This window comes from Gobio gobio (genome assembly GCF_949357685.1).
Source record: "Gobio gobio genome assembly, chromosome: 7".
Lineage (NCBI taxonomy): Eukaryota > Metazoa > Chordata > Actinopteri > Cypriniformes > Gobionidae > Gobio > Gobio gobio.
In genome coordinates, this window is record NC_137103.1 from 24,776,721 (window position 1) to 24,804,146 (window position 27,426).

General features: G+C 38.3%; 1 protein-coding gene across 1 annotated transcript; it reads right to left on the minus strand.

The window, feature by feature from the left end:
• Window positions 1-212: 212 nt before the first annotated feature.
• Window positions 213-5,719, minus strand: LOC307129191 (uncharacterized protein). Its single transcript, XM_079821405.1, has 4 exons — window positions 5,624-5,719; window positions 3,643-4,220; window positions 1,688-1,884; window positions 213-1,494 (listed from the first exon to the last, which is right to left on the minus strand). Exons 2-3 carry the CDS (start codon window positions 3,884-3,886, stop codon window positions 1,820-1,822), a joined length of 309 nt encoding a protein of 102 aa, XP_079677531.1. The 5' UTR covers window positions 3,887-4,220; window positions 5,624-5,719; the 3' UTR covers window positions 213-1,494; window positions 1,688-1,819.
• Between the last annotated feature and the right edge of the window lie 21,707 nt (window positions 5,720-27,426).

The window sequence follows — 27,426 nt, forward strand, 5'->3', positions numbered from 1 at the left end:
AACCTTACTCTACAAACTGAAACTTACTCTATACATATTAATATATTGTATATAGAGAAATATATACATATAGTATTTAAATTTGGCTGACAATTATGCCTAATTTTCTAATAAATAATTGCGTTGATGATTAATTGTCATACAAATTGTCTATTATTGAATCCTTTACAAGTTGTCACTTGCTATAACAGATTAATACACTTTACACCTTTAAATATTCAAGTAATTTATTCAATAAAGAATCTTTCAGAAATGTGTAATTAAAAGAACAAAAATATAATATTATGAATGCATGGATGAACTTTATTTTTAATGAATATCCAGCTCACGTGGGGAAGACTTTGCGTTTGTTACTTCATTTCACCACGGATTCGTTTGTAAACAAGAGACTGGATTTGCAGACAGGATGAGATTACACGAATGAATGAAGCAACACCCTAATGTGAGGAAAAATGTTTTTAATTTACTATTTTATATACTAATATAAAAAAATAACATTCCAATCAATCGCGGGTGGATGAGAGATAAATCATTGTGTTTGTTTGATAAAGATATTTTGTGAGCCCTCTGGGTCGAATCATTTCGGTTGCCGTTTCTCCACACGCTTTCAAAACAATTCCTCGTGTAGCCTACTCACAGGGGAGCAGAAGCTCATTAAATATGCAAAACTGATCCAATCATAGCAGTGGGCGTTTACTTCCAAGTCTTCACTGCAGCACGCCCATCAAAAACTAGTGTTTCTTGAGAGAGCCTCAAAACCAGGGTAGAAAATAGCCCATTACTTATTCATTATGATGTTTTTGAGTGTAAAAACCACACAAATGTCATAAGTTGACATCAGACAGTATAACATTTTTTAAAAAGCCAATTCATGACACCTTTAAGCAGGATGTCTACCAAATATAACCCTTAAAATGACTTTAGTTAGTGTGATCTTGTGCAGCCATGTTGACTGTTACTGAGCGAGACCAGAACATTTTTAGGTTATCAGACCAAATATTTTACAGTGTACTTCCCACCTTCTTCAACTTTGTGTCATTCCTCTGCCATCCCCATCATCTCTTTTAAAAGCTGGTCTTTTATGTCATCTATAATTGCAGCTTCTCCAAAGCGGCCTCTGAATCTTGGGTCAAAAAGGGTGGCCTTTTTCAGGAGCTCTTGAAGTGGAGCTGGGCTATACTTTTCATCAAGTACAGCACACGTTTATTTCTTGATATATATTGCAAGATTTGTCTCCTTGGAGCCAGGGGATAAAAGAGTTTGTCTTTTAAAAGGTCCAGCACAGGCTTCACTGGAAACAATGTAACATACTTTTCTCCTGATAGAACATCTGTGAAATCAGCCACAGGTTTCAGTGCAGTATTAACGGGCTCAAGGACGGATAAATCCTGCCAGGTTGGGTTTAGGTGCCCATGTTTTCTGTCATTCTGCAGGTATTTGCTCCAGAACTCTGTCAAATATGTGTTGTTTCATACCCCATCGTGTAGAAACATCCTGGAGGAAATATGACATGTTTGTTATAGTTTTTAATTATACAAAAAATATATGCTTTCTTTTTTTATAATATAATTTAAAGTAGAAAGATGGTTTGAGAATTATAATATATTTTTTAAAAGATACATTTACATTATTAGTTATCAATAATATACAAAATAAAAATATACTTTTAACAAAATAATTCACTCACCAGAACCAAATTATGCTGAGGAATGTTGGTCTCCGTCTACGCCTGTTTCAGGTCTCTTCTTTTCATCCAGCTCATACCGAAAGTTCTTACCAGATTTCTGCAAAGTCCTAGGGCACGTCCTGTATGCGTTCCTTACTTTGTGACAGCCAAGTGGAGATTATAGCCAAAGCAATTTAGCCATGGCCAGCCAAGTTTGCCTGCAGCCACAATATTAGCATCATTATCAGAGGCATTTTTTTCTTATCTAATTCCCAATCTGATAAAAATGCACTCAAGAGTTTCTAAAAGTGTATCGGCACTATGGTTCTGTGGGGTGTATCTTGTTTCTAGGCACTGTACTGCATACCTGTCAAGTATCCCGTTTTGGCCGGGAAAGTCCCGTATTTTACCCTTCTTTCCCGCCGTCCTCCCGTATTAGTATTTTCCTGTAAATCTCCCGTATTTTAACCTGCGTTATTAAAAAACAATAATACCGGAGTAAAAAAACAAAAACATTTCCGATCTGAGCTCTGTAACTAGCCTCGCGATAACTGTCATCTGCAGTAGCCTACAGTATAGGTGTCAGTTGTCGCGAGGTTAGTGTGTGAGGTCAGATGACGAGTGACGCGGGAAAAAAACAAAACAGAGACGGATGATGGACGTAACGATAGAGACGCCGAATACGAGGCACTCCTGCCAAAAAAAAAAAAAAAACCTAGTGTAAACACCGTGATCAATGGGACAGCGAATTTAATTATAAAATGTAAGTGACAATGTTAATTAATTGTTTATGGAACTGGCGTATGAAATCAGTGTCATTTCCAGTCGTGATGGTATTCAGGAAAACAACACTCTTGTTAGTGTAATGTTGCTTAACTGTATCATATGTTATAAATATAATAACTACACCATTTTAACCATGTATGTTAACTGAGTTTCTGTCGGTGCTCATTTGTTTTCGATTTTCTCCTCGAGAGGCTGCGCAAGCCTCAACAGCAGAACATTGTTAACATCAGTTCGTTTTATATTATTATCCACTATCGATCGCCACTTACACTAACTGAATGCAGAATCATTATTGCACTTGGTGATTCCCTAGTTATTTTTTGTTTTGACATTTTACTCAGGATACTTGTCCGTTGGGCAAGTAAAATTATTTTTCACTCAACAAGCGTTCATGTCGAGCCCTGCCCATAGCAATGCAAGTTCAGAGAGGGTATTTAGCATGGTACAAAAGATTGTTACAGAGAATAGGATGACATTAGACAACAGAACTGTTTGTGCTCTACTCTCATGTAAAATGAACCACTCTGGCCCAGCCCACAAATACACTCCTTCCAAAACAGTCTTAAAGAATGCAAAGTCTGCAACAGATTTGTACAATAGCTCACTAAAAGAGTAAAGAAAAGTTATGTGAAATTAAAAGAAAAACTGTAAAAGAAAAGCAATATGAAATGAAAAGAATGTGTGGAATGAAAATAAAATGTAAAGACAAGTTAAATGAACAGAAAATATGCAAATAAGCCTTTTAAATAAATGCTCATCATATATACCCTTTTGTGTTTTCATTTGGGCTATAACACCTGTCTTAAAATGTAAGGGATATGGAGCTTGGTTGGGGTGGTGGGACTGCTTGCGGTGGGCGCCGAAAAATTTCCCTTATTTTCAAATGCAAAACTTGACAGGTATGGTACTGTTAGGCACATGTATGGGGTCATATTTGCACTGGACTGTCAGTTGTTGAAACCCCTGAGGACTTCATCCTTCACTTCTCTGTATAAATTTGGGATTGCTGTTTTGGAAATGTGTGTTTTTCCTGGCAATTCATATTGCTTGTCCAAGTTTTGGAATATTTCTATAAATGCTGTTTTTTTCCATAGGCTGCATTTCCTTAGTGATGTATCTCGTTAAACTCTATCAGTGATACTGTCGTTTTTATATTTTGTAACCCATTCAAAGGCATGCACTATTGTCACCTGACTTGAAGCTGTGGACGGCGATGGGTTCCTCAGGCTCGGGCTCTTCACTGATGTCCACGTGGATTCGAGGAGCGCAGCTTCTGCTGGTTGTGGAGGAGCTCTCAGCGATCAGGACGTGTCCATCAGGCTGCTCCGTCTCCACCACTGAAGGGCGGTTGAGTGCCTCCCACAGCCGCTGCTTGATCTTCAGTCCCAGTTCAAGACTGTAGCGACGGCACCGTCCACTGCGTGTCTTCAGCATGGGCTCCACCACAGAGCGGTAGATGTCCTGGTATTCCTCCACGCTGTAGCCGTGAATGGAGACAGGCTCTTCCTGCTGACACACGTCCACTGAAGAGACTGAGGCTCCTAGACGGATGTCAGGAAGGACAGCAGCGTTCTTCACGTAGCGCTCTTCCAAACAAGTAGGTCTTTAAGCTTTGGCAGAGATGCAGCTGTAAGAGTGATCTAACCTGATTACAGCTGCCAGCTGTGAAAGCTCACAGGAGTCTGGACTGGAAGAGACGCCCTCCACCAAGAATCCCCTCAGGTGTTTGGGAAGAGCCCTGGTTCTTCTCGGGCGACTTTGCACCATACTGATGAATCAAGAATAAAATTGATGAAACTTGGCAAATTGTAGAGTTGTGAAGATCAAGCTTCAAGGTTTCAGGGGCCACGTACACACTGTAAAGTTTCAGGAGTGACAACCGATTTTAATGCAAGAGTGAGTCTAACATTGCGCAGCTTCTGGTTGTGAAAACGCCGGGGTTTCAATTCCTGAAGAAATTGGATACGCTTTCACAGGACAGAATCTGTTGGTTTTGTGTTTGTATATGTATTAACATAATATAACAAGTTTTTAAACTTTGGTAACTTTTTAATGTTAACTTTTTAAAATGTTTTTAATGTTAACTGATGCCTTCGTCTTGTTGTAATGTGTTAGTTTAGCAAAATCATAACTACGGTGCAATAAACTGTTTGTCAACATTTGTACATGGGAAGTTTTATATTTCTCCATCATTTTTTAATCCGATTATGCTGTTCGCAATACTTCATGGGATTGCCTTTGATTTTAAGTTTTTGAAAATTAAACAAAATGACAAAGTTTGTAATGTTACTGGCTTGGTTCATGGCTTATAACTCTTTTTAAAAATATGTATGGGAAAAAATACTTCCAGGAACAAACGCCACTGAAAAAAGGGGGTGGGAACTATAACTCTATTCAACCGGTCTAAAATGAATAACAGTCTAAGGGATGAATTAATCACCACAGTCATTTCTGTAAAGTACAAAATTCAACAAGATTATTTTTTAGAGAGAGATTATTTCTTGAGCTCAAGACTGACACCTACAGGCTTTTTAGAAAAGTATTTTTGCACACTATTTTTCAACAACAAGGATAGTTTGATATACTTTAACTTGTTAGTCTATATAAAACCCTCAGTTTTCTCCATGAAGTTAATTTGCTTTTCCTCAGTGAGTAGATGAAGCTGTATTTCTAAACCCATTGAACTGTCTATCCATAGTCAAGCATATGCACATACTATATAAAATCTGCTAAGGGGTCACGTCACAATTCAAGTAAAAAATTAATAATCTTTTATTGATTTTTTTTTTAAATCAAACTTTGATAAGCAAATAATTAATCTTTTAAATAACCGATAAGTTAGTATTTAAACTACATTTTATAAAAAATAACCTGTCTACTTTATAATATCAATTTGGACTACAGAGGCTTATCTCAAGATCACTCATTTAAAAGTTCATCACCATGATTATGATAAATAGATCAGGGAAATATTATTAGAAATGATGAAATATATTAAAATCAAGAGATTTCGAATCAGTGCAAGTCCATTAAAATGTCCGCCAACCCATCACGTTAAACGATGTTCACTAACCCAGCTTTTCATTTGGATTGTGGTTTATTCGCTTTAGCATGCAGTTCTCTGAACATTCCGATTCAATTTCAGCAACTGAAGAACAAATTTATACTCACGTCGTTATGTATTATGCACGTTATATCGTGTCTTGACAGTGATAGACAGCAAGTTGAGCCCGCCGCTTTCTCCCTCTTCTCAGAAAGCGCCGCGGTGACGTAGTCAAGCATCCGGTAAGTGTGGGTTTTCACGTTTGTCCCTATACTAACGTTTTCTCTTTAGAGACTACCGTGTAATGTGCACGTTCATTTTGACAGACATCGATGTGACATTCAAATTATGCGGATTTGAAAACAAATGGATCGTAAAGTCATAATTATTTATTTCTTAACCGGCAAGTATTCAGTGAAGTGATTGATGCTCACGAGTGAGTTTTTAGTTCTAGCATGAGGGAGTGAAATGTCTCGGTTTTTGTTTTTTGGTGTAATTGCAAAAAGTGGACACGTTTAAAATGCTTTTGTTTAGTTCATTTAGTTATTTTGAATTAAGTTATACTTATGAATTAATAATTAAGATATAACGTAGTATTATCGTGGGTTAAATAAATTGCATGTTACTCAGAGACTGATAGAGGCTTGTCCTTACATTCAGTTTCGCCAAGTCGTTGACTTGAAGTTAATTTTTACCAGTTTTTAATTTTATATATATATATATAGAGACAATAAAAATAACTGCACCAAAGCCACTAATTTCCTGGTAAAAATTAACTTCATTTTCAAAAGTCAACGACTTTGAAAGTCAATAGGGACCGAAACAATATTAGACTATATTAAAATGAATATGGACAGGAAAATTAATGATAATAAAAAAATTCAATAAAATGTTTTTATTTTTATTTATTATGTTCTTACTTATGGTTGTTCCATCAATCCATCATTGACACACATAATCAGTTTGAATTTTCTTTCATTCAGGTAATTCTGATGTTGTTGTTGTTGTGTCAAGACAGTGATCTTCTTCCAGGAACATCAGGTCAATCTTCTGCTGTCCAGAATCAGGTGGTTTGTCTTCGTCTGGCATCTCAGCTGAGACCTGTCCACTATGGGGTGACCCTACCAGAAGTTGTGAAGTACCAGTGGCGTAGCTCTCAGCATCACTGATGCTAGAGAGTACCCATAATGCACGGTGATGGTCCCGCCAAATTAATTCCCATGTCTCTCCAAAAGATGGCATCCGTCCCTGAATCATCCATACATTTTCCAAACCGCTGGTCCAATGTGGGTTCATCGTAATATCATACAGGTATACCTTTTTATTGATTATTTAATTGTTTAATTAAGGTTTATACGTGCTAGTTTCCATGATAGAGTTCAAGATACACCTTTTCATTACTACTGGAGCTGCCAGTTTGCTACATTTCAAACTATCAGACTGGTAACCCAAAGGTTGCAGTTTCGATTCTCACCTAACCCCCAACCGCTCCACGGGCGCCACAGCAAAAATGGCTCCTAATGTGTGTGCACTTACTTAGAAGGGTTAAATGCCGCGGACAAATTCTGAGAATGGGTTAACATACTTGGCCTTCACACTTTCTTTTTTCTTCTTCTTCTTAGAGAGTACCCATAATGCACTGTGACGGTCACGCTGAATGAATTCCCGCCGCTGTGTCTCACAGAAGATGGCGCCCGCAGCTGAATTATCCATCCATCCATTTTCCAATGTGGGTACAGCATAATAACAAACGGGTATAAATTCCTTTTTTATTGATTATTAAATTGTATAATTAAGTTTTATACATGCTAGTTTCCATTCAAGATACACCTTTTCATTACAACATTTCAAATTATTATTGAACAGCAAGCATTGATTATGCAAAAGCGGCAGCCCTTCCAGCGTCCAAATTCACTCTCTCGTTTTCATTCACTCCTTCAGGTGAACTATATTAGTGGAGTAATGTAGGGAATGGACCCTTTTCACAGACATTGATGATGCGTTTGAATGGTCATCAGCATCGTAAATTCTGCAAAGTTTTTTATATTTGATTTTTAAAAAATGTATGTTCTTTTATAACATTATACTTCGCATTAACATTTGCATCAAATTACAAAAAAACATTTAACACTGCTCTGAGTGTGTTTCTAATACAGCGGATGGAAGTGATGGTAAAATTGACATATTTCTCTCTTCTGATTGCCGTTATCAATCTCTCTCTATTTCTTCCTTTTTTTGAAAGTTATGAAAAGACTATTGTGGATTTTATTTTATATATATATATATATATATTAAGGGTGCTCCGATCAGGATTTTTGGAGCCGATCGCCGATCACAGGAAGCAGTATCTGCCGATCTATTTGAAGCCTGCTTATTATCATGTAGAATTATTGATAGGGAATTTTACAGACATTCATTCAGGGCCTGAATTTTTTTTCTGACAATGGGGGAATCCCCCCCTTAGGTGACTCTTGTCATATAAATGTATATAATTATCTCACCTAAATATTTGATCATGCAGTGCATTTTCGTTTTTAAAGACACATTTTCAGGTAGGTCTAACATTAGTATTGAGGTAAGAAATACTAAAGACATTTAATAAGGAATCAAATGTAAATTAACATTGGTCTTCCCTGAATAAATTAAATTAGATTAATCCTTACACTTAAGGTTGCAAAAGTTAGTCATTCAAGAGCAGTGAGTGTCATAAAGGTTCAAACAAACAAGAAGACAAAGAGAAACTCAGAGACAGCAGCAGTTTATTCGACAGCTGTCACTTTAAGAGTGAACACGGATACGGTTACATGCAGCAGCACAAATGTTCACTCGCGAGTCACGACGGGGTTTACGTGCACACTCGTCAAGACGGTAATTTAGTACATACATTTGTGTGTATCTGACCATTTCAGCACAATTTGTACTCGCAAGCTTTTTGTGAGATGGCCTGTGTGTGTGTGTGCGCGTGTGCTCACGGTCTGGAGAGCACGCGAGTGCTGAGCGGTTTGAACACTGGCAAGACTTAAAAATAAATGTAAATTATAAACTTTAGTGACGATGCGACACTGCCTCGATTGTGTAAGTGGCAAATCCTGTGTCAACTGTGCAGCTCGATTTTAGTGCAGATGGGATGCGCTGATGTGAAGCCATTTTAGCATTTTGAGAGGGAAAGAGAGAGCACGCGCACACGCGGTGATTCACTTGCGCTGTTTGTGAACTTACGTCTCACAGAAAGTTTTCAAATGACTTTGTAAGTTATTTAATACATAAATATGAATTGCACCTCACCTTCAGCATTATAATTCTTTTACCCGCGCCGGAAAGAGAATGAGATGGTGTCGCTGCATATCATGCCCTAGCTCTCACGGCAGGCACGGGTTTTATGTTTCGTCAGCATGCGATCGGTTCATGAGATCGGCCTTTTTAGAGGCCGCCGATCAATCATCCCAAAGCGATTATCGACCGATAGAGATCGGTTGCCGATCAATCGGAGCACCCCTAATATGCCTTTATTTCTTCTGTGAAACACAAAACTAGTGTGAAAGTGTGAAACACTTTCAAAGCCTGTGATTAAAGGGTAACTTCAGTGATTTAGCATTAGGCTTTGTATCAGTAGAAACCCGGTAGTATTCAAATTATGGTACTTTCCCCCCTCATATCCCCCTGAGACGAGAGAATTATGCATTTTATTTCTGGAAAAAATCCTCCGATGACGCAAATATCGCCATTTTGCGTCACCGGAGGATTTTTTGGCCAGAGGCTAAAGACTACAGCCACTAGATGGAGCTGTTTCGCATGTTATCAACCCGCCCATAGGGGAGAGATCTCACGCACAGAATGTAAGACACAGACGGCCGCATGGACAATCATAACGGAGCAATGCAGAGCAAAGTGAGTGTTTCAACTTTTCAATGATATCCTGTGATAGTTTAGCTTCCATATGCGATCTGAAAACGTGCCAGACTGGTGCTTAACGTTACCGCAGCTCTGCTCAGCTCTTCGTGATGAATGAAATCTGACACTGCTGCGTCTGTGCCGTGACTTTCGTTCGGCTCACTTTATTGAAAAGACACGTTCAGTTTTTAATTGTAGTGTTTATTCTCTAACTGAACGAAATGATTGTATTACTATGAAGATCAAAACGACGGTGTACGGAGTGGCCTCGTAGGGCAGCGAAACAAGTGCATTCTGGGAGTTGTTGTCTTTCATCCACATGAGACAAAAATACATTTTCTGTCTTTTCTCAGTCTAGAAGGCACCAAATGCAAACAAAAATTCACATTGCTACTGCATAAATGACCCAGTTTAAATACAAAGCTTAATGCTAAATCACGGAAGTTACCCTTTAATTGTGGTTAATTATTTTAATCAACTCACATCACTAGTTTTTAACAGTGGTGGACAGTAACAAAGTAATATTTTCAAGTAGGCTCACTAAACTCACTACATTCCAAAGCATAAGGTCATACTTTTTACTCCACTACATTTCATAAAAGATATTGTTACTCATTATTTTAAAATGAAGAAATCGTCACATGCTCAGACACACAAAAGCGCTGTCCGATTCGTGCACAAACTGATTCTTTTCTCGATCATCCTGTTAAATCGGTTTGCAAATCACATCAAACAATTCATTTGTGAATTGGACTGATCGGATTGCAGCTGTTCTTGAGTCAATAACTCACTGATTCAATGATTCGTTCAGAGCGAGTCTCCAGTGAACGGAATTTGACCGAAAGTCTGACTGAAAACTAGCCAAGATCCTCTCTGAGTGCGGGGCTAATGGTGAACAGGAAGTTACTAATTTTGAATTTTAGGATTAATTATTGTAACTGAAAATATTTAGGTCACAACTGTCAATTGTTTGTGAACTTAATCTGCTCTGTTTAAGGCCACTGAAATGCTTAAAGGTGCTGTATGTAAGAAGGACATCTTTGTGTTTGAAATGGGTACTGCAGTCCAAATTCAAAATATTGTTTGCCCCGCCCCCTCCTCCTCCTCAGACTCGACACTCAAGCGGGTTGCCAGGGTTGTGAGGACACACAACAGGACCGCGAGGAGACTTACACACTGTAAGTTGATGAGTTGATTTTTCCACGTTTTAATGTGCTTCCGTTCATAGAGATTTTTAGATGCCGAGGCTTTGCGATCTCTGACCCAGTTTGTCTGCTGGTTTCCATGGCAGCAATTATGCTATGCAAACCGGCTACCTGTGGTGTCAAAATACTATTGGGTAAACTGGCAATGTGTGTTATCGCACAGATCAAAACAAACACAGACATTCTGACGTGGAACGCACATTTCAAAGTAAAATAACTGTTTTTCAGATAGACGAGTATGTGAACTCAGCATGTTTCTTTAATATCTGCAAACATATTATGGTATATTTAGGCTTTAGTTCAGTCAAAAACATACATACAGCAGCTTTAATGTGGACACGTCCACGTCAATGTGTCTACAGTGTCGGTTTTAGGAAGCAAAGAAATAATGAAACATTAATATAACACAAATTAGAGCGGCACGATTAATCGTAAAAAGATCATAATCTGGGTTTAAATACCCACGCCATCTTACTGCGGTCATGCCATCTATGCTTTCAAATATATATTACATGTTTTAAAAATTAATAAAAAATTAATTAAATAAAATTAAATCACCTGATTCTTGTTCTACACCTCCCCAAGAACCACTGTGGTGATTTTCATGTTGCTTAACTGTTTCATTCTTTAATAATTATATGCCAAAATCATGACCAAATAAAACAGAATTAAAGAATAAAATGAGCAACATGAAAATCACCACAGTGTTACTTGGGGAGATGTCGAGTATTAGCGACAGAATGCGTGAGGTTATTAATGTACAAATCATTCAAAAGTCTTCTTTATTTCATATTGGAAAGGGCTGGGCTCATGTTTGTGCTTCAAGCTTATGAGTAGTCACATTACATGTACGACACTTGAATGACATTTTCTTGTCAAAATGCTGCTACCCCAAATATTACACGACATAATGTCCTACCTCATAAATCACCCAGTCTGTTAATGAAGACAGTTGCTATAAAAAGCTAATAAAAAAACTTTGCTATTGTCAGTAATTTGAATAATGTTGTGACACTGACATGTCAACTCCAAATTTGCTTTGTAAACTGTAAATGCTGAACTAATGAATTTGTGCATGGCTGTACCAACAAGAAAAACGTATTAAAGGTCCCATGACATGAAAATGTCACTTTATGAGTTTTTTTAACATTATCATGAGTGCCCCTAGCCTGTCTATGGTCCCCCAGTGGCTAGAAATTGTGACGGGTGTAAACCAAGTCCTGGGTGTTCTGCTCTGCCTTTGAGAAAATGAAAGCTCAGATGGGCCAATCTAGAATCTTCCCAATATGTCGTCATACGGGGAAAGGTTACCTCCCCTTTCTCTGCTTTGCCCATCCATAGAATTTGGAGAAATGGATTCAGTTCATTTTTGACATTTAATTCAGTCGCAATGTCAGCACAGGCTTTACAAACAGACTTTTACCATATGGATTCGAATTTCGACAGCACCGCCACAAACAGTGAGTAACAGTGTTCATTAATGCCTGATCTGTGATCAGTGGTTTCTGATGTGTAGCTAATTATTCAAGTTCGCACAGACTTTCTTTCTAAATCGTTTAATACTGTTTATGCATCAGTGAATCAAGCCAGACTACCGATCGAAGAACACTCTCTTTATAATGTTCGGATCTCTCAATCACACGTCGCGAGTGTATCTGCACACTTGCCCAAACTGCCGTTATAATGAATGACGCTGTTATGCTGCACAATGAAGCTCTTACTGTATTCATATCGATGTCGTGTTTGCTGTTAGTTGTGGCGAAAGCATTTTGTGAGAGAAATAGCGTTGCAATGACGAGATCACTGCATTCACGCGATCAACAGACTGTCTGTGTACTCAATGCTCATCACTGCAGACTTTCATGTGATGGGAAAGATCTAAAAATAATGCTATAATCAACACTTTCACGATTCGTTCATCTCGACAGCTGAAATAGTAAAAAAAAATGTAGTAAAAGTATTCGAGAGGGTTTCCACATGTAATACGCTTTTCAAATGCAAAGATGTCAGCCAATCACAGCAGTGGGCGTTTACACTGAAGTCTCACAGCTGACACGCCCCTTCAAACAGAGCATTCAAGCCAGAGCTGAAATCAGGATAGAAAAATGCCTTTTATTTCTAAATTATGACATTTTAACAATATAAGTACACCTCAGGAAACATTATAAACATAATTAAAAAGTCCACGTCATAGGACCTTTAAATATTCAGATAAAGCCACATATATGCAAGACAACCGAAAACAGACGGATTTCTAAACTTGATCTAAACCCGTGTCATTGATGCCAAACAGCTCATCAATAACTGGATTTTAGGCTTTTGACAAATGTTTGTTAAACGTGGTACTGCTGTAAATTAATGCTTGACATTAGACTCTGCGCATTTCCTGTTTATATTCTAGCCTAAACAAACTAGTCTATCAAGTCTATGGACCCTGTACGAGAGAGGAGTAACGTCGTGAGAGACACAAAGAGTGACTAAAAAAACACCCTAAATATGTTTAAAACTACAAATGAACTTTCTTCTGTTGATTCTTTTTTGTTTTTTTTTATGTTACAATTTCAACCCTCCTCCTTTATCCGGGCTTGGGACCGGCAAAAGTGACCCAAAAGAGACACTCTGGCGGAGTTACTAATTTTTTATTTTATTTTATTTTATTTTATTTTTTTGTTTTTTTGTTTTTTTTCTTAAGTTTGGTTTTTGGTCTTTTTAACATTTTTAACCATAACATTTTAAAAAAAAATTTTGTATGAAATCTGCATTAACAATCTAAATTGACCAAAAAGAGACATTAGAAAAAACTGTTAATGGCAATGTGAGAAAATGATGGTAACTAGTTTGACCCAAATTCAGGTTAATTGTTTTTACATTTACATCCCGCCCTGAATGTAAGCCAGGGCAGGATCAGCCAGCGGTGGCTAAACTTCCCACATTCATTTGCAGTCTGGACCCGAGGGGTGAACATCTCGTTCAGAATCGTGGGAGAATCATGATCTCTATTTGAAAAAAAATTGTGATTCTCATTTTATCCAAAATCGAGCATCTCTAACACAGATTAAAATAACACATGCCCGTTCATCTTCCACGCTGCTATAGCAAATGTTATGCATTTAGTGTCTGTTTTTATATTGTTTGTCAACGCACATGACATATTATGTATCTGCATCCACTAATCTTCCCTACTGACTAGTGCTCGCTATTTACCAATTCATAATCATTCATAATTATTTTGAGAAAAAGGATTATAGAAATATATATATAATATGAAATTAAATTAAATTATATAAGCCTGTATAAAATGACAAAATAAACATTACTTAATTATCATTAAAAATCAAGTACTTCTGTACTTTCGCTCAAGTAAAATTGAAAAGGAGTACTAAATACTTTTACTGGAGGAATGTTTTATACGTTTTTGTACTTTAAGTACTTCGTCCACCTCTGGTTTTTAACGTACATTTTGATTATTGATGTATGAAGAACAGTTTATGAAGTTCAGATTACTGTGATAGTGTTTACCCGTTATTAATTGTATTTTAATAATTTTCTCTGCTCGCCTGTATTTACATTTACATCTACATTTACATTTAGTCATTTAGCAGACGCTTTTATCCAAAGCGACTTACAAATGAGAGCAAAAGAAGCAACTAGAACAGTCAAGGGCAACAGTATGCAAGTGCTGTAGCAAGTCTCAGTTAATCTAGCTCAGAACACACAGGACAGTTTTTTTTTTATTTATTTTTTTTAAATAAATTAGACAGACAGAAAATGAATAGAATGATATTTATGCGATCGTGCCTGAATTTTGAAGTGAATTATTTCATATTTATCACAATTATGCAAGAATTTAAGAAATTATAATATAATTAGTGGTCCTCAGATTTGATTGGCCGAACGCTGTTACAGAAATGCTGGAGAAAGAAAGAAGCCTTTGCTAATATTAAATTAAAATAGTGCACTATTTGAGGGAACAGCCACTTGTAATGCCATTTGTCCACGAAAAGTGGGCGTTATCGAGGGCTCTCATTTAATCCCACAGTGCACTGCAATGACAAGTATAATCGATGCACACTCGATAGCTAGAGAGTACCCATAATGCACGGTGACGGTCACGCCAAATTCATTTCCAGGTCTCTTCTAAAGATGGCACCTGTCCCTGAATCATCCATCCATTTTCCAAACCGCTTGTGTTACCTTGTTCTGTTCCATCGGTTGCTTCCATCGATCTATGGATGACTTCCACACATAATCAGGTTGAATTTTCTTCCATTCAGGTAATTCTGATGTTGTTGTTGTTGTGTCAAGACAGTGATCTTCTTCCAGGAACATCAGGTCAATCTTCTGCTGTCCAGAATCAGGTGGTTTGTCTTCGTCTGGCACCTCAGCTGAGACCTGTCCACTATGGGGTGACCCTATCAGAAGTTGTGAAGTACCAGTGGCGTAGCTCTCAGCATCACTGATGCACACAAGCCCTCACAGCACGTCAAGCTGCAAACCGTGTGAGAGACCCTAACCTAACCTACCCTAACCTAACCTAACCTACCCTAACCAACCACTCGAAACATCCTGACAACCACGTACCAATGCATGAAAAACCACTCAGAAGAGTCCAGCAACCGCAAAGCAACACGCTAACAACCGCACAGAAAACCTTGGCAAACGCATGTCAACAATCAAGAAACCACACAAAACATCCCGACAACCACGACGCAAAGCGCTAAAAACCACTTCAAACAACCTAGAAACCGCATATCAGCGCATTGACAATCACCAGAAACATCCTAACAACCAGACAACAATGTGCAAAAGACTTACTCTATAAAAATAAAATTGGCTCTACAAAATAAAACTTACTCATAGAGCTATAAGCTTACTCTATAACTATATACAGTATTTACAAAGGTTGGTCCCGCTGGGGGAGACTCCAGGTGACGCTGGGATGATTCAGTGTCTGGGCTTCTTTCTTCGGGGTTCCTCAGGCTCGGGCTCTTCACTGATGTCCACATGGATTCGAGGAGCGCAGCTTCTGCTGGTTGTGGAGGAGCTCTCAGCGACCAGGACGTGTCCATCAGGCTGCTCCGTCTCCACCACTGAAGGGCGGTTGAGTGCCTCCCACAGCCGCTGCTTGATCTTCAGTCCCAGTTCAAGACTGTAGCGACGGCACCGTCCACTGCGTGTCTTCAGCATGGGCTCCACCACAGAGCGGTAGATGTCCTGGTATTCCTCCACGCTGTAGCCGTGGATGGAGACAGGCTCTTCCTGCTGACACACGTCCACTGAAGAGACCCAGGCTGCTGGACGTGGACGGATGTCAGGAAGGACAGCAGCGTTCTTCACGTAGCGCTCTTCCAAACCTGTGGGACTTTGAGCTTTCTCAGAGATGCAGCTGTAAGAGTGATCTCTCAGGTGTTTGGGAAGAGCCCTGGTTCTTCTCTGGCGACGCTGCTTCATGATGATGACTGTAGAAACACTTTCCAAACTGGACAAACTGATAAAACTTACCAAATTGTAGAGTTGTGAAGAGTTTGTAGCACGTGTGATCAGGCTTCAAGGCTTCAGAAATAGTTGTGTTGATTTCAAATATCAACTCGATATTATTCAACTGACATAGAATGATGAGGCTCATTTAAATGTAAACAACACTTGATATCAGCAGTAAGTCTATCAGAGCAGCATGAGCTCTATGTTACATGTACTATATTACCTTTATCATATATAAATATATATATATATATATATATATATATATATATATATATATATATATATATTGCTCATCTGTGTGTGTATGTAGCATTGGCTCTGCTGTGTAATCTGTATATATATGACACAGGTTTGCCTACATATTTTAGATACGCTCATTATATTTGCTTTAACTGCCTTTTCCTTTTTAATAAGCCTGCCTGCACACAGTTTAATTGCAAAATTATAAATAATAAGGGAAAACAAAAGCCCAAAATGATCTCCGACAGTTAAACAAATAGTTTAAAAACAGACCTGCTGTGAGCTACAAAGTTTTAATATATAATATATGGTTTTATTGAAGCCATCAGTTTGCATTATTTCTTTCAAACGACTTAAATATTTGTATTCAGGTGCATATTTTGCACGTAAAATATGTTTTTTCTGTATACACACAATGTACAACAGTTTTATATGTATCTGTCATTTTAATACAATTACATCAGTTGTTTCCATCATTAAAGCAGTATACAGTTCATTGTGCATTTAAAATTACAATTTGATTGTTACGGTTCACAGTTTAAAACTCTTTACGTGAACACTTAAAAAATGGGAAAATGATTCAGAAAAATACTTCCGGAACCAGATGTGCATACGCTCTTTGAAGGCAGTGTCTGAGATCGCCCCTAAACCCTTAAATAGGGCACTATTTAAGGGGACAGCCATTTGTAGTGGTGTCCAAAACCACAGTGGGCGATATTGAGTGCACTCATTCCATCCCACAATGCACTGCAATAATGAACAACCGTGCTGTGTCCAAAATCAAATACTTCCCTACTAGCCTGGATGCCAGCAGACTTTAGCCCAGCCCGCCAACATTTGAGTTCGGGAAATTCGGTCTGGACTTGATCCGTTGTGGAGCAACTATGCCTGAACAGGAGCTGTTCGGACCAATCAAATTGTCAGGGCGGGCTTTATACGATGATGGACAGATGATAAACAGTAACGTTAACATCCACGTCACCAAAGAGAGCTTGGGTTGAATTCGTTCTAATCCTAAACGGAGAATTTGTTCGTATATGCGTTCACCTTTACTATTTCTCTCAAAAATGATCATTGTGTTGGTAAGTACTCTGTGTATCATTAAATTCTTTTACAACACCGGCAAAGCTCGTTTACACTAATCTTCTTCTTCTACTTCTTCCAGCGTGTGTGCAGTTGAGTTCTGTTGACAACTATGCATTGCTCTGTTGCTCTGATTGGTTGTAGGTCTATCCAATTGAGTTTTTTTCTGGTTCGGTTGAAACACGCCCCATATTCACAGCCCATTGGAGCAGTATCAGAGTACGACAACGTCAGGCTACTTCCCTACTATATAGTAATGCGAAAAACAGTATGGCAAAAGAGTAGTACACCTATGTCCGAATACATAGTTTTCGATAAACAGTAGGCCTACTAAGATAACCTGCTATTTTTGCAGAGATTCTGTAGAGCGGCTTCAATGGACACTTTAATATCACAGGAGATGATTTATAAAGGAAAGTGAAGTTGGTAGGTCACGTGAGTGTCTGAAATCGCCCCCATGCGCCTAAATAGTGCACTATTTGAGGGAACAGCCACTTGTAATGGCATTTTTCCACGAAAAGTGGGCGTTATCGAGTGCTCTCATTTAATCCCACAGTGCACTGCAATGACAAGTATAATCGATGTACACTCGATAGCTAGAGAATACCCATGATGCACGGTGACGGTCACGCCAAACTAATTTCCATGTCTCTTCAAAAGATGGCACCTGTCCCTGAAATCATCCATCCATTTTCCAAACCGCAGGTCCAATGTGGGTACATCGTAATTACAGGTGTAAATCCCTTTTTATTGATTATTTAATTGTTTAATTAAGGTTTATACATGCTAGTTTCCATGATAGAGTTCAAGATACACCTTTTCATTACTACTGGAGCTGCCAATTTGCTACATTTCAAATTATCATTGAACACAAGCAACAACTATGCAAAAGCGGCAGCCCTTTCAGTGCACTCAGTGCCCGTATTCACTCAATCGTTTTCATTCACTCCTTCAAGTGGACAAAATTAGTGGAGGAATGTAGGGAATAGTGAATGAGGGTAAATGGGGTGATTTTGAACACAGCCAACAGCTAGAGGGGCAGTCGTGGCCTAATGGTTAGAGAGTCAGACCGAAAACTGGCAGGAAATGACTGAGATACCCTTGAGCAAGGCACCTAACCCCCAGTCGCTCCCAGGGCGCCGCAGAAAAAATGTCTGTATGTCCAAGGTTTGCAGTGTACGTGTTTGTGTTCACCACTCACTGCTCCTATAATGTGTGTGCACTTAGATGGGTTAAATGCAGAGGACAAATTCTGAGTATGGGTTAACATACTTGGCCTTCACACTTTCTTTTTTCTTCTTCTTCTTAGAGAGTACCCATAATGCACTGTGACGGTCACGCCAAATTAATTCCCGCCGCTGTGTCTCACAGAAGATGGCGCCCGCAGCTGAATTATCCATCCATCCATTTTCCAATGTGGGTCCAGCATAATAACAAACAGGTATAAATTCCTTTTTTATTGATTATTAAATGGTATAATTAAGGTTAATACATGCTAGTTTCCATTCAAGATATACCTTTTCATTACTACCGGAGCTGCCAGTTTGCCACTTTTCAAATTATTATTGAACAGCAAGCATAGATTATGCAAAAGCGGCAGCCCTTCCAGCGCACTCAGTGTCCAAATTCACTCTCTCGTTTTCATTCACTCCTTCAGGTGAACTATATTAGTGGAGTAATGTAGGGAATGGACCCTTTTCACAGACATTGATGATGCGTTTTAATGGTCATCAGCATCGTAAATTCTGCAACGTTTTTTATATTTGATTTTTTTTAAATGTATGTTCATTTATAACATTATACTTTGCATTAACATTTGCATCAAATTACAAAAAACTATTTAACACTGCTGTGAGTGTGTTTCTAATACAGCGGATGGAAGTGACGGTAAAATGGACATATTTCTCTCTTCTGATTGCCGTTATCCATCTCTCTCTGTTTCTTCCTTTTTTTTGAAAGTTATAAAAAGACTATTGTGGATTTTTTTCTATATATATTATATACTATATACTATATATATACATTATGTAGTCTCTCATTCACCGCTATAGAAGTTTACCCAACTATGACGACTTCCACTTTTGAGAAACCCGAAAATGTGCAAAAGGGTCAATAGTGAATGAGGGGTGATTACGAAAATGTTGGTTGGAGGCTTTTTTATTTTATTTCAACGATAAGACGTGACAAAGAATATGAATGATAACATTAATTTAACGTTTTCAATTCAAACATACTGTTGACGAAAATATCATAAAGGAAAAAATACGTTGCAAAGAAATGATGACACTGACAAGAGGAAGAGGAGTAAAAATGTCACAGTGTGTCTGTCATGAAGGCTGTAAATGCTGAATTGTGCAGGTATTGCTCTCCAGAATCAGGTGGATTGTCTTCAGTCATGCAGTAGCATTCGTTGACATCAGTAATGAGAGGCAAGTGATGCTTTATTCTCTGCTGTTAGATGTTTCCCTCACTGATGGTTTCTACACAGATAGACACGTTTTTTCTTCTGAACTCTTTAATAACCTCTTCATTGGATGTTGAGCTCATAACTGGTAGATCACAACCCTAAAAAGGGGTTACAGGTCAATTATCCAGTTCAAAAATGAATCGAGTTTGTGAATCAAAAGCAGAGCACTCTTTAAACTGGCCTTCAGGAAATCAAGCTCACCGACGTTAAAGGGACAGTTCAGTCAAAAGTAAAAATTTGCCATCATTTACTCACCGTCATGTTGCTCCAAACCTTTATGCCTTTATTTGTTCTGTGAAACACAAAAATAGTGTGAAACACTTTCAAAACCTGTGATTAATTGTGGTTAATTATTTGAATCAACTCACATCACTAGTTTTTAATAGTGGTGGACAGTAACAAAGTAATTTTTTGAAGTAGGCTATCTGTTAAACTCACTACATTCCAAAGCATAAGGTCGTACTTTTTACTCCACTACATTTCATAAAATATATTGCTACTCATTATTTTAAAATGAAGAAATCGTCACATGCTCAGACACACAAAAGCGCTGTCCGATTCGTGCACAAACTGATTCTTTTCTCGATCATCCTGTTAAATCGGTTTGCAAATCACATCAAACAATTCATTTGTGAATTGGACTGATCGGATTGCAGCTGTTCTCGAGTCAATAACTCATTGATTCAATGATTCGTTCAGAGCGAGTCTCCAGTGAACGGAATTTACAAGTCTGACTGAAAACTAGCCAAGATCCTCTCTGAGTGCGGGGCTAATGGTGAACAAGAAGTTACTAATTTTGAATTTTAGGATTAATTATTGTAACTGAAAATATTTAGGTCACAACTGTCAATTGTTTGTGAACTGAATCTGCTCTGTTTAAGGCCACTGAAATGCTTAAAGGTGCTGTATGTAAGAAGGACATCTTTGTGTTTGAAATGCAGTCCAAATTCACATGCAGTCCTAATTCAAAATATTGTTTGCCCCGCCCCCTCCTCCTCCTCAGACTCGACACTCAAGCGGGTTGCCAGGGTTGTGAGGACACACAACAGGACTGCGAGGAGACTTACACACTGTAAGTTGATGAGTTGATTTTTCCGTGTTTTAATGTGCTTCCGTTCATAGAGATTTTTAGATGGATGCCGAGGCTTTGCGATCTCTGACCCAGTTTGTCTGCTGGTTTCCATGGCAGCAATTATGCTAAAGAGACAGAGCGACACGCGTCATAATCTGAAGACCAATCCAACGCTCTCCATTGACTTTGCATTGCGTGAAGCGGCCTCCTTGTCATTTCGGACTTATAACAAAAAACAGAACAATGTCTAAAAGCTGATATCTGACAGGGTGTACAGCAAACAAGCTAAACAAAACCCACAACCAAAAACCCAGGCGTTTATATAAGCCGTTGACCCAAAAAAAGAGCGTTTAAGGACCAAAAAGTGGATTCAGGCCATTGAACAGAGCGCAACGTGTTATATTACACTGAGAACTACACCCACTGGAGGGGAACGTTATCAGAGACAAAATATAATATATAAAACTGACATTTGGATATTTGACTTAACAGTGACAACATGTTTACTAGTGGTGTCAACAATAATCGATTCGGCGATGCATCGCAATGCGGGGCATGCACGATTCAGCATCGATGCGGCAAAGTGCCATAATCGATTATGTCACCGTTTATTTTCTGGCCTTGAGTTGGACAATAAAGTTGTGAAGTTTCAATTACTTCTGGGGTCATAACAACAACAAAAATCAAGATGGCTGAGGCGGAGGAAGATGACCGCAATAGACGGGTAATTAAAAACGCACCCAAAGCTTGGAAAGCGGACATCTGGGCACATTTCGGATTCTACGAAGTTGATGGGAAACTAGACAAGACTTACGCGGTGTGTAAAACCTGCCACACTAAAATCAAGCACGTTGGCAATACAATTAACTTCACAAACCATGTTGATCATTCTAAAGTAGAGAGAAGAGAAACATTTCTCATTCAAAGCACTGAAAGCAGTGATTTATGTTTTCTTATATTTTATTTTATTTAATGACATTTATGTCAAAGATACAGGAGAGTGATAATACACACATAGCAGCCAATACACTCTGTTGTTCAATATCTGACTGCTTGTATTGCCTCATGACTGATTAAAAATTTGACTTGTTGTGTGCAGTAGAATTTTGATGCATCGCAATGCATCATAGAATCGAATTGAATCGAATCGTTACCTGGTGAATCGTAATCGAATCGAATTGTGAGGGCAGTGCCAATGCACACCCCTAATGTTTACTGCACACATATACGCATACTGAGGCATACTGAGTGTCAGGATCCTAAAATTCACCCATTCTTCCTGCTGAAGCGTCACGTTTTATTGCCTTTATCCACTTTTGTCTCCTTAAACGCTCGTTTTTTTGGGGTCGACGGCTTATAAAAACTTATTTCTGTGTTTTTTAGCATGTTTGCTGTACACATTGTCACATATCAGCTTTTAGACATTGTTCTGTTTTTTGTTATAAGTCCGAAATGACAGGGAGGTAGCCTCACACAATGCAAAGTCAATGGAGAGCGTTGGATTGCCCCCCCCCCCCCCCCCCCTGGTTTGGGCATGGCCTAAATACACTCTGTCTCTATGCAAACTGGCAACCTGTGGTGTCAAAATACTATTGGGTAAACTGGCAATGTGTGTTATCGGACGGACCAAAACAAACACAGACATTCTGACGTGGAACGCACATTTCAAAGTAAAATAACTGGCTATAGCATTGCTTTTCAGATAGACGAGTATGTGAACTCAGCATGTTTCTTTAATATCTGCAAACATATTATGGTATTTTTAGGCTTTAGTTAAGTCAAAAACATACATACAGCACCTTTAATGTGGACACGTCCACGTCAATGTGTCTACAGTGTCGGTTTTAGGAAGAAAAGAAATAACGAAACATTAATATAACACAAATTAGAGCGGCATGATTAATCGTAAAAAGATCATAATCTGGGTTTAAATACCCACGCTATCTTACTGCAGTCACGCCATCTATGCTTTCAAATATATATTACATGTTTTAAAAATTCATAAAAAATTAATTAAATCAAATTAAATCACCTGATTCTTGTTCTACACCTCCCCAAGAACCACTGTGGTGATTTTCATGTTGCTTAACTGTTTCATTCTTTAATAATTATATGCCAAAATCATGACCAAATAAAACAGAATTAAAGAATAAAATGAGCAACATGAAAATCACCACAGTGTTACTTGGGGAGATGTAGAGTATTAGCGACAGAATGCGTGAGGTTATTAATGTACAAATCACTCAAAGGTCTTCTTTATTTCATATTGGAAAGGGCTGGGCTCATGTTTGTGCTTCAAGCTTATGAGTAGTCACATTACATGTACGACACTTGAATGACATTTTCTTGTCAAAATGCTGCTACCCCAAATATTACACGACATAATGTCCTACCTCATAAATCACCCAGTCTGTTAAGGAAGACAGTTGCTATAAAAAGCTAATAAAAAAACTTTGCTATTGTCAGTAATTTGAATAATGTTGTGACACTGACATGTCAACTCCAAATTTGCTTTGTAAACTGTAAATGCTGAACTAATGAATTTGTGCATGGCTGTACCAACAAGAAAAACGTATTAAAGGTCCCATGACATGAAAATGTAACTTTATGAGTTTTTTTTAACATTATCATGAGTGCCCCTAGCCTGTCTATGGTCCCCCAGTGGCTAGAAATTGTGACGGGTGTTAACCAAGTCCTGGGTGTTCTGCTCTGCCTTTGAGAAAATGAAAGCTCAGATGGGCCAATCTGGAATCTTCCCAATATGTCGTCATACGGGGAAAGGTTACCTCCCCTTTCTCTGCTTTTCCCACCCAGAGAATTTGGAGAAATGGATTCAGTTTATTTTTGACATTTAACCCTCTGGTGCTCTTTTCGGAAAATTTTCTGTTTTGAAATGTTAAAAATCACAGCTTCATCGGAATGATGTGAAATTTGGTGACTTTTCTTGTATTAGGTATGTAAACACACAAAAAAAATTGGGGTCATGATTCGAGCATGCTAAAGGCCCATTTATACTTCTGCGTCGAGTGTACGCCGTAGGCTACGCGCGTAGCCGACGCCGTCGTGAGCATTTATACTTCTGCGCTGTTGTCTGCGTCAATGTGCAATTCCACATGCAGACGCTAGGAGGCAGTGTACTCGGGCATGTTGGTGTAATCAAGAGAACAGCCGAAGAAGAAGCAGGTTGTTGTGTAGAATCTGTACATTCATGTCGGAGTATCAGCAGCAGTGAGAGAGCGGCTTTTCTTGCAGCTTGAGTTGTTGTATCTAATACAAATTTAGCATCTCTAGTTGATTAGTAAAGTTAAATAAGGCGATCTGGCGCTGGAATGCATTTGTGAAACTATGCGGAGCTCGTGGCCGCTGTTTTCAGCAGCGGTGGCTCAGCAAGCGATTGTTGTTGCGGAGACTTCATTCACGAAATATACCCTAATGTGTCCCTGTTCTTGATATACAATTACTGATTAACATCTTTGGTTTTAATGAGAAAATAAATAAACTATATTCAGCGGATCTATGTATTTATTTACTACCATAAAGAATCGCTGGACTGCAAAATAGTGTGTTATAGCAGACGTAAGGAACTATCATCAAATTTCTGGACACACACACACACACACACACACACACACACTCCTATCGCAGATTTTTTATTTATTTATTGACCTGAGGGAAGGGTTCTGGCAGACCAATCACAGCGCTTGCGGTCCGCGTAGAATTGACGCGTTACATTTTTGGAGAGGTGCGCGTCAGGCTACGGCGTAGGGTACGGCGTATCCAACGCGTCTATGCGTAGGGTACGCCGTACCCTCTGCGTGCACTCGACGCAGAAGTATAAATTGGCCTAAAGTGGTCGTAAAAAAAAAAGTAGCGGTCATTGTCTTTGGTCATAAATGACCAACCATAGGAAATGAATGTGACTTTTCCAAAAACATTGAGGGCATGATTTGAGCATGCTAAGTGGTTGTAAAAAATTACTCCCACTTGTGCTCTTTGGTCAAAATTGACCCCCATAGGAAATGAATGGGAAATCTGCAAAAACACAAAAATTCACACAATTTGTGTGTGTACAATCTACAAATCGGCCACAATGCTGAAAAAAGTACACAGCAGTAAAGGGGTGACACTCTAAAACATCAAGAGTGTGATATTGACACATCCACTCACACACACACACACACACATGCACACTTATACACACACACACACACACACACACACACACACACCTATGAAAAACTGAACCTATGAACCACATTTGGAATTTTTAAAAATCACAGCTTCATCAGAATGATATAAAACTTGGTGACTTTTCTAGCATTCGGTATGTAAACACACCAAAACATTGAGGGCATGATTCGAGCATGTTAAGTGGTCGTAAAAAATTACTCCCACTTGTGCTCTTTGGTCAAAATTGACCCCCATAGGAAATGAATGGGAAATCTGCAAAAACACAAAAATTCACACAATTTGTATGTGTACAATCTACAAATCAGCCACAATGCTTAAAAAAGTACACAGCAGTAAAGGGGTGACACTCTAAAACATCAAGAGTGTGATATTGACACATCCACTCACACACACACACACACACACACACATGCACACACATACACACACACACACACACACACACACACACACACACACACACACACACACACACACACACACACACACACACACACACACACACACACACACACACACACACACCTATGAAAAACTGAACCTATGAACCACATTTGGAATTTTTAAAAATCACAGCTTCATCAGAATGATATAAAACTTGGTGACTTTTCTAGCATTCGGTATGTAAACACACCAAAGCATTGAGGGCATGATTCGAGCATGTTAAGTGGTCGTAAAAAAAATACTCCCACTTGTGCTCTTCGGTCAAAAATGACACCATAGGAAATGAATGGGAAATCTGCAAAAACACAAATTCACAGAAAAAAATCTATATTTCTAACAAAACAAAAAAATCTAAAACTTTATAATAAATAGCCTTTGAGATTTTTAAAATATATATTCAAATCCATCAACAAAAAAATCATTAAATGTGTTCAAAACAGAACTAGGGAATTCTCCATAGAGACCTCTAGTGATTACACCCATGGTTGCATGATTTCTTAAATAATTCCAAAAGAGGGCGCTAATCTGCCTTCAAAATATATATATATTTTGATGCCTAGTCTCTATTTTAACCTGAAATACTGCAATAATAAAAAAAAGTAAAAAAAAAAAAATGTTGTATAATTTTCAATGGCAAAAATAGACCATAATTATTGCATAAATATAAAAAAATACCATCAAATAATCTCAAAATACAAAATTAAAAAGAAAAAATATTATTGAAGAAAAATAAATTGCATTGGTTTTACTGAGGTGGAGGAAGTTGGATTTTTAGGTGTCCGGAAGACAACCAATGCAACCCCTAAACGAAGAGCACCAGAGGGTTAATTCAGTCGCTCGCAATGTCAGCACAGGCTTTACAAACAGACTTTTACCATATGGATTCGACAGCACCGCCACAAACAGTGAGTAACAGTGTTCATTAATGCCTGATCTGTGATCAGTGGTTTCTGATGTGTAGCTAATTATTCAAGTTCGCACAGACTTTCTTTCTAAATCGTTTAATACTGTTTATGCATCAGTGAATCAAGCCAGACTACCGATCAAAGAACACTCTCTTTATAATGTTCGGATCTGTCAATCACACGTTGCGAGTGTATCTGCACACTTGCCCAAACTGCCGTTATAATGAATGACGCTGTTATGCTGCACAATGAAGCTCTTACTGTATTCATATCGATGTCGTGTTTGCTGTTAGTTGTGGTGAAAGCATTTTGTGAGAGAAATAGCGTTGCAATGACGAGATCACTGCATTCACGCGATCAACAGACTGTCTGTGTACTCAATGCTCATCACTGCAGACTTTCATGTGATGGGAAAAGATCTAAAAATAATGCTATAATCAACACTTTCACGATTCGTTCATCTCGACAGCTGAAATAGTAAAAAAAAACGTAGTAAAAGTATTAGAGAGGGTTTCCACATGTAATACGCATTTCAAATGCAAAAATGTCAGCCAATCACAGCAGTGGGCGTTTACACTGAAGTCTCACAGCAGACACGCCCCTTCAAACAGAGCATTCAAGCCAGAGCTGAAATCAGGATAGAAAAATGCCTTTTATTTCTAAATTATGACATTTTATGATGTAAAAATCATACTAACAATATAAGTACACCTCAGGAAACATAAACATAATTAAAAAGTCCACGTCATAGGACCTTTAAATATTCAGATAAAGCCACATATATGCAAGACAACCGAAAACTGACGGATTTCTAAACTTTATCTAAACCCGTGTCATTGATGCCAAACAGCTCATCAATAACTGGATTTTAGGCTTTTGACAAATGTTTGTTAAACGTGGTACTGCTGTAAATTAATGCTTGTCATTAGACTCTGCGCATTTCATGTTT

Coding starts and splice junctions, on each gene's coding strand:
- LOC307129191 (XM_079821405.1), bottom strand. CDS start 3,886: ATGCTGAAGACACGCAGTGGACGGTGCCGTCGCTACAGTCTTGAACTG. Junction 1,885..3,642: donor CGTCCACAGCTTCAAGTCAG/GTGACAATAGTG, acceptor TTGTGGCTGCAG/GCAAACTTGGCTGGCCATGG.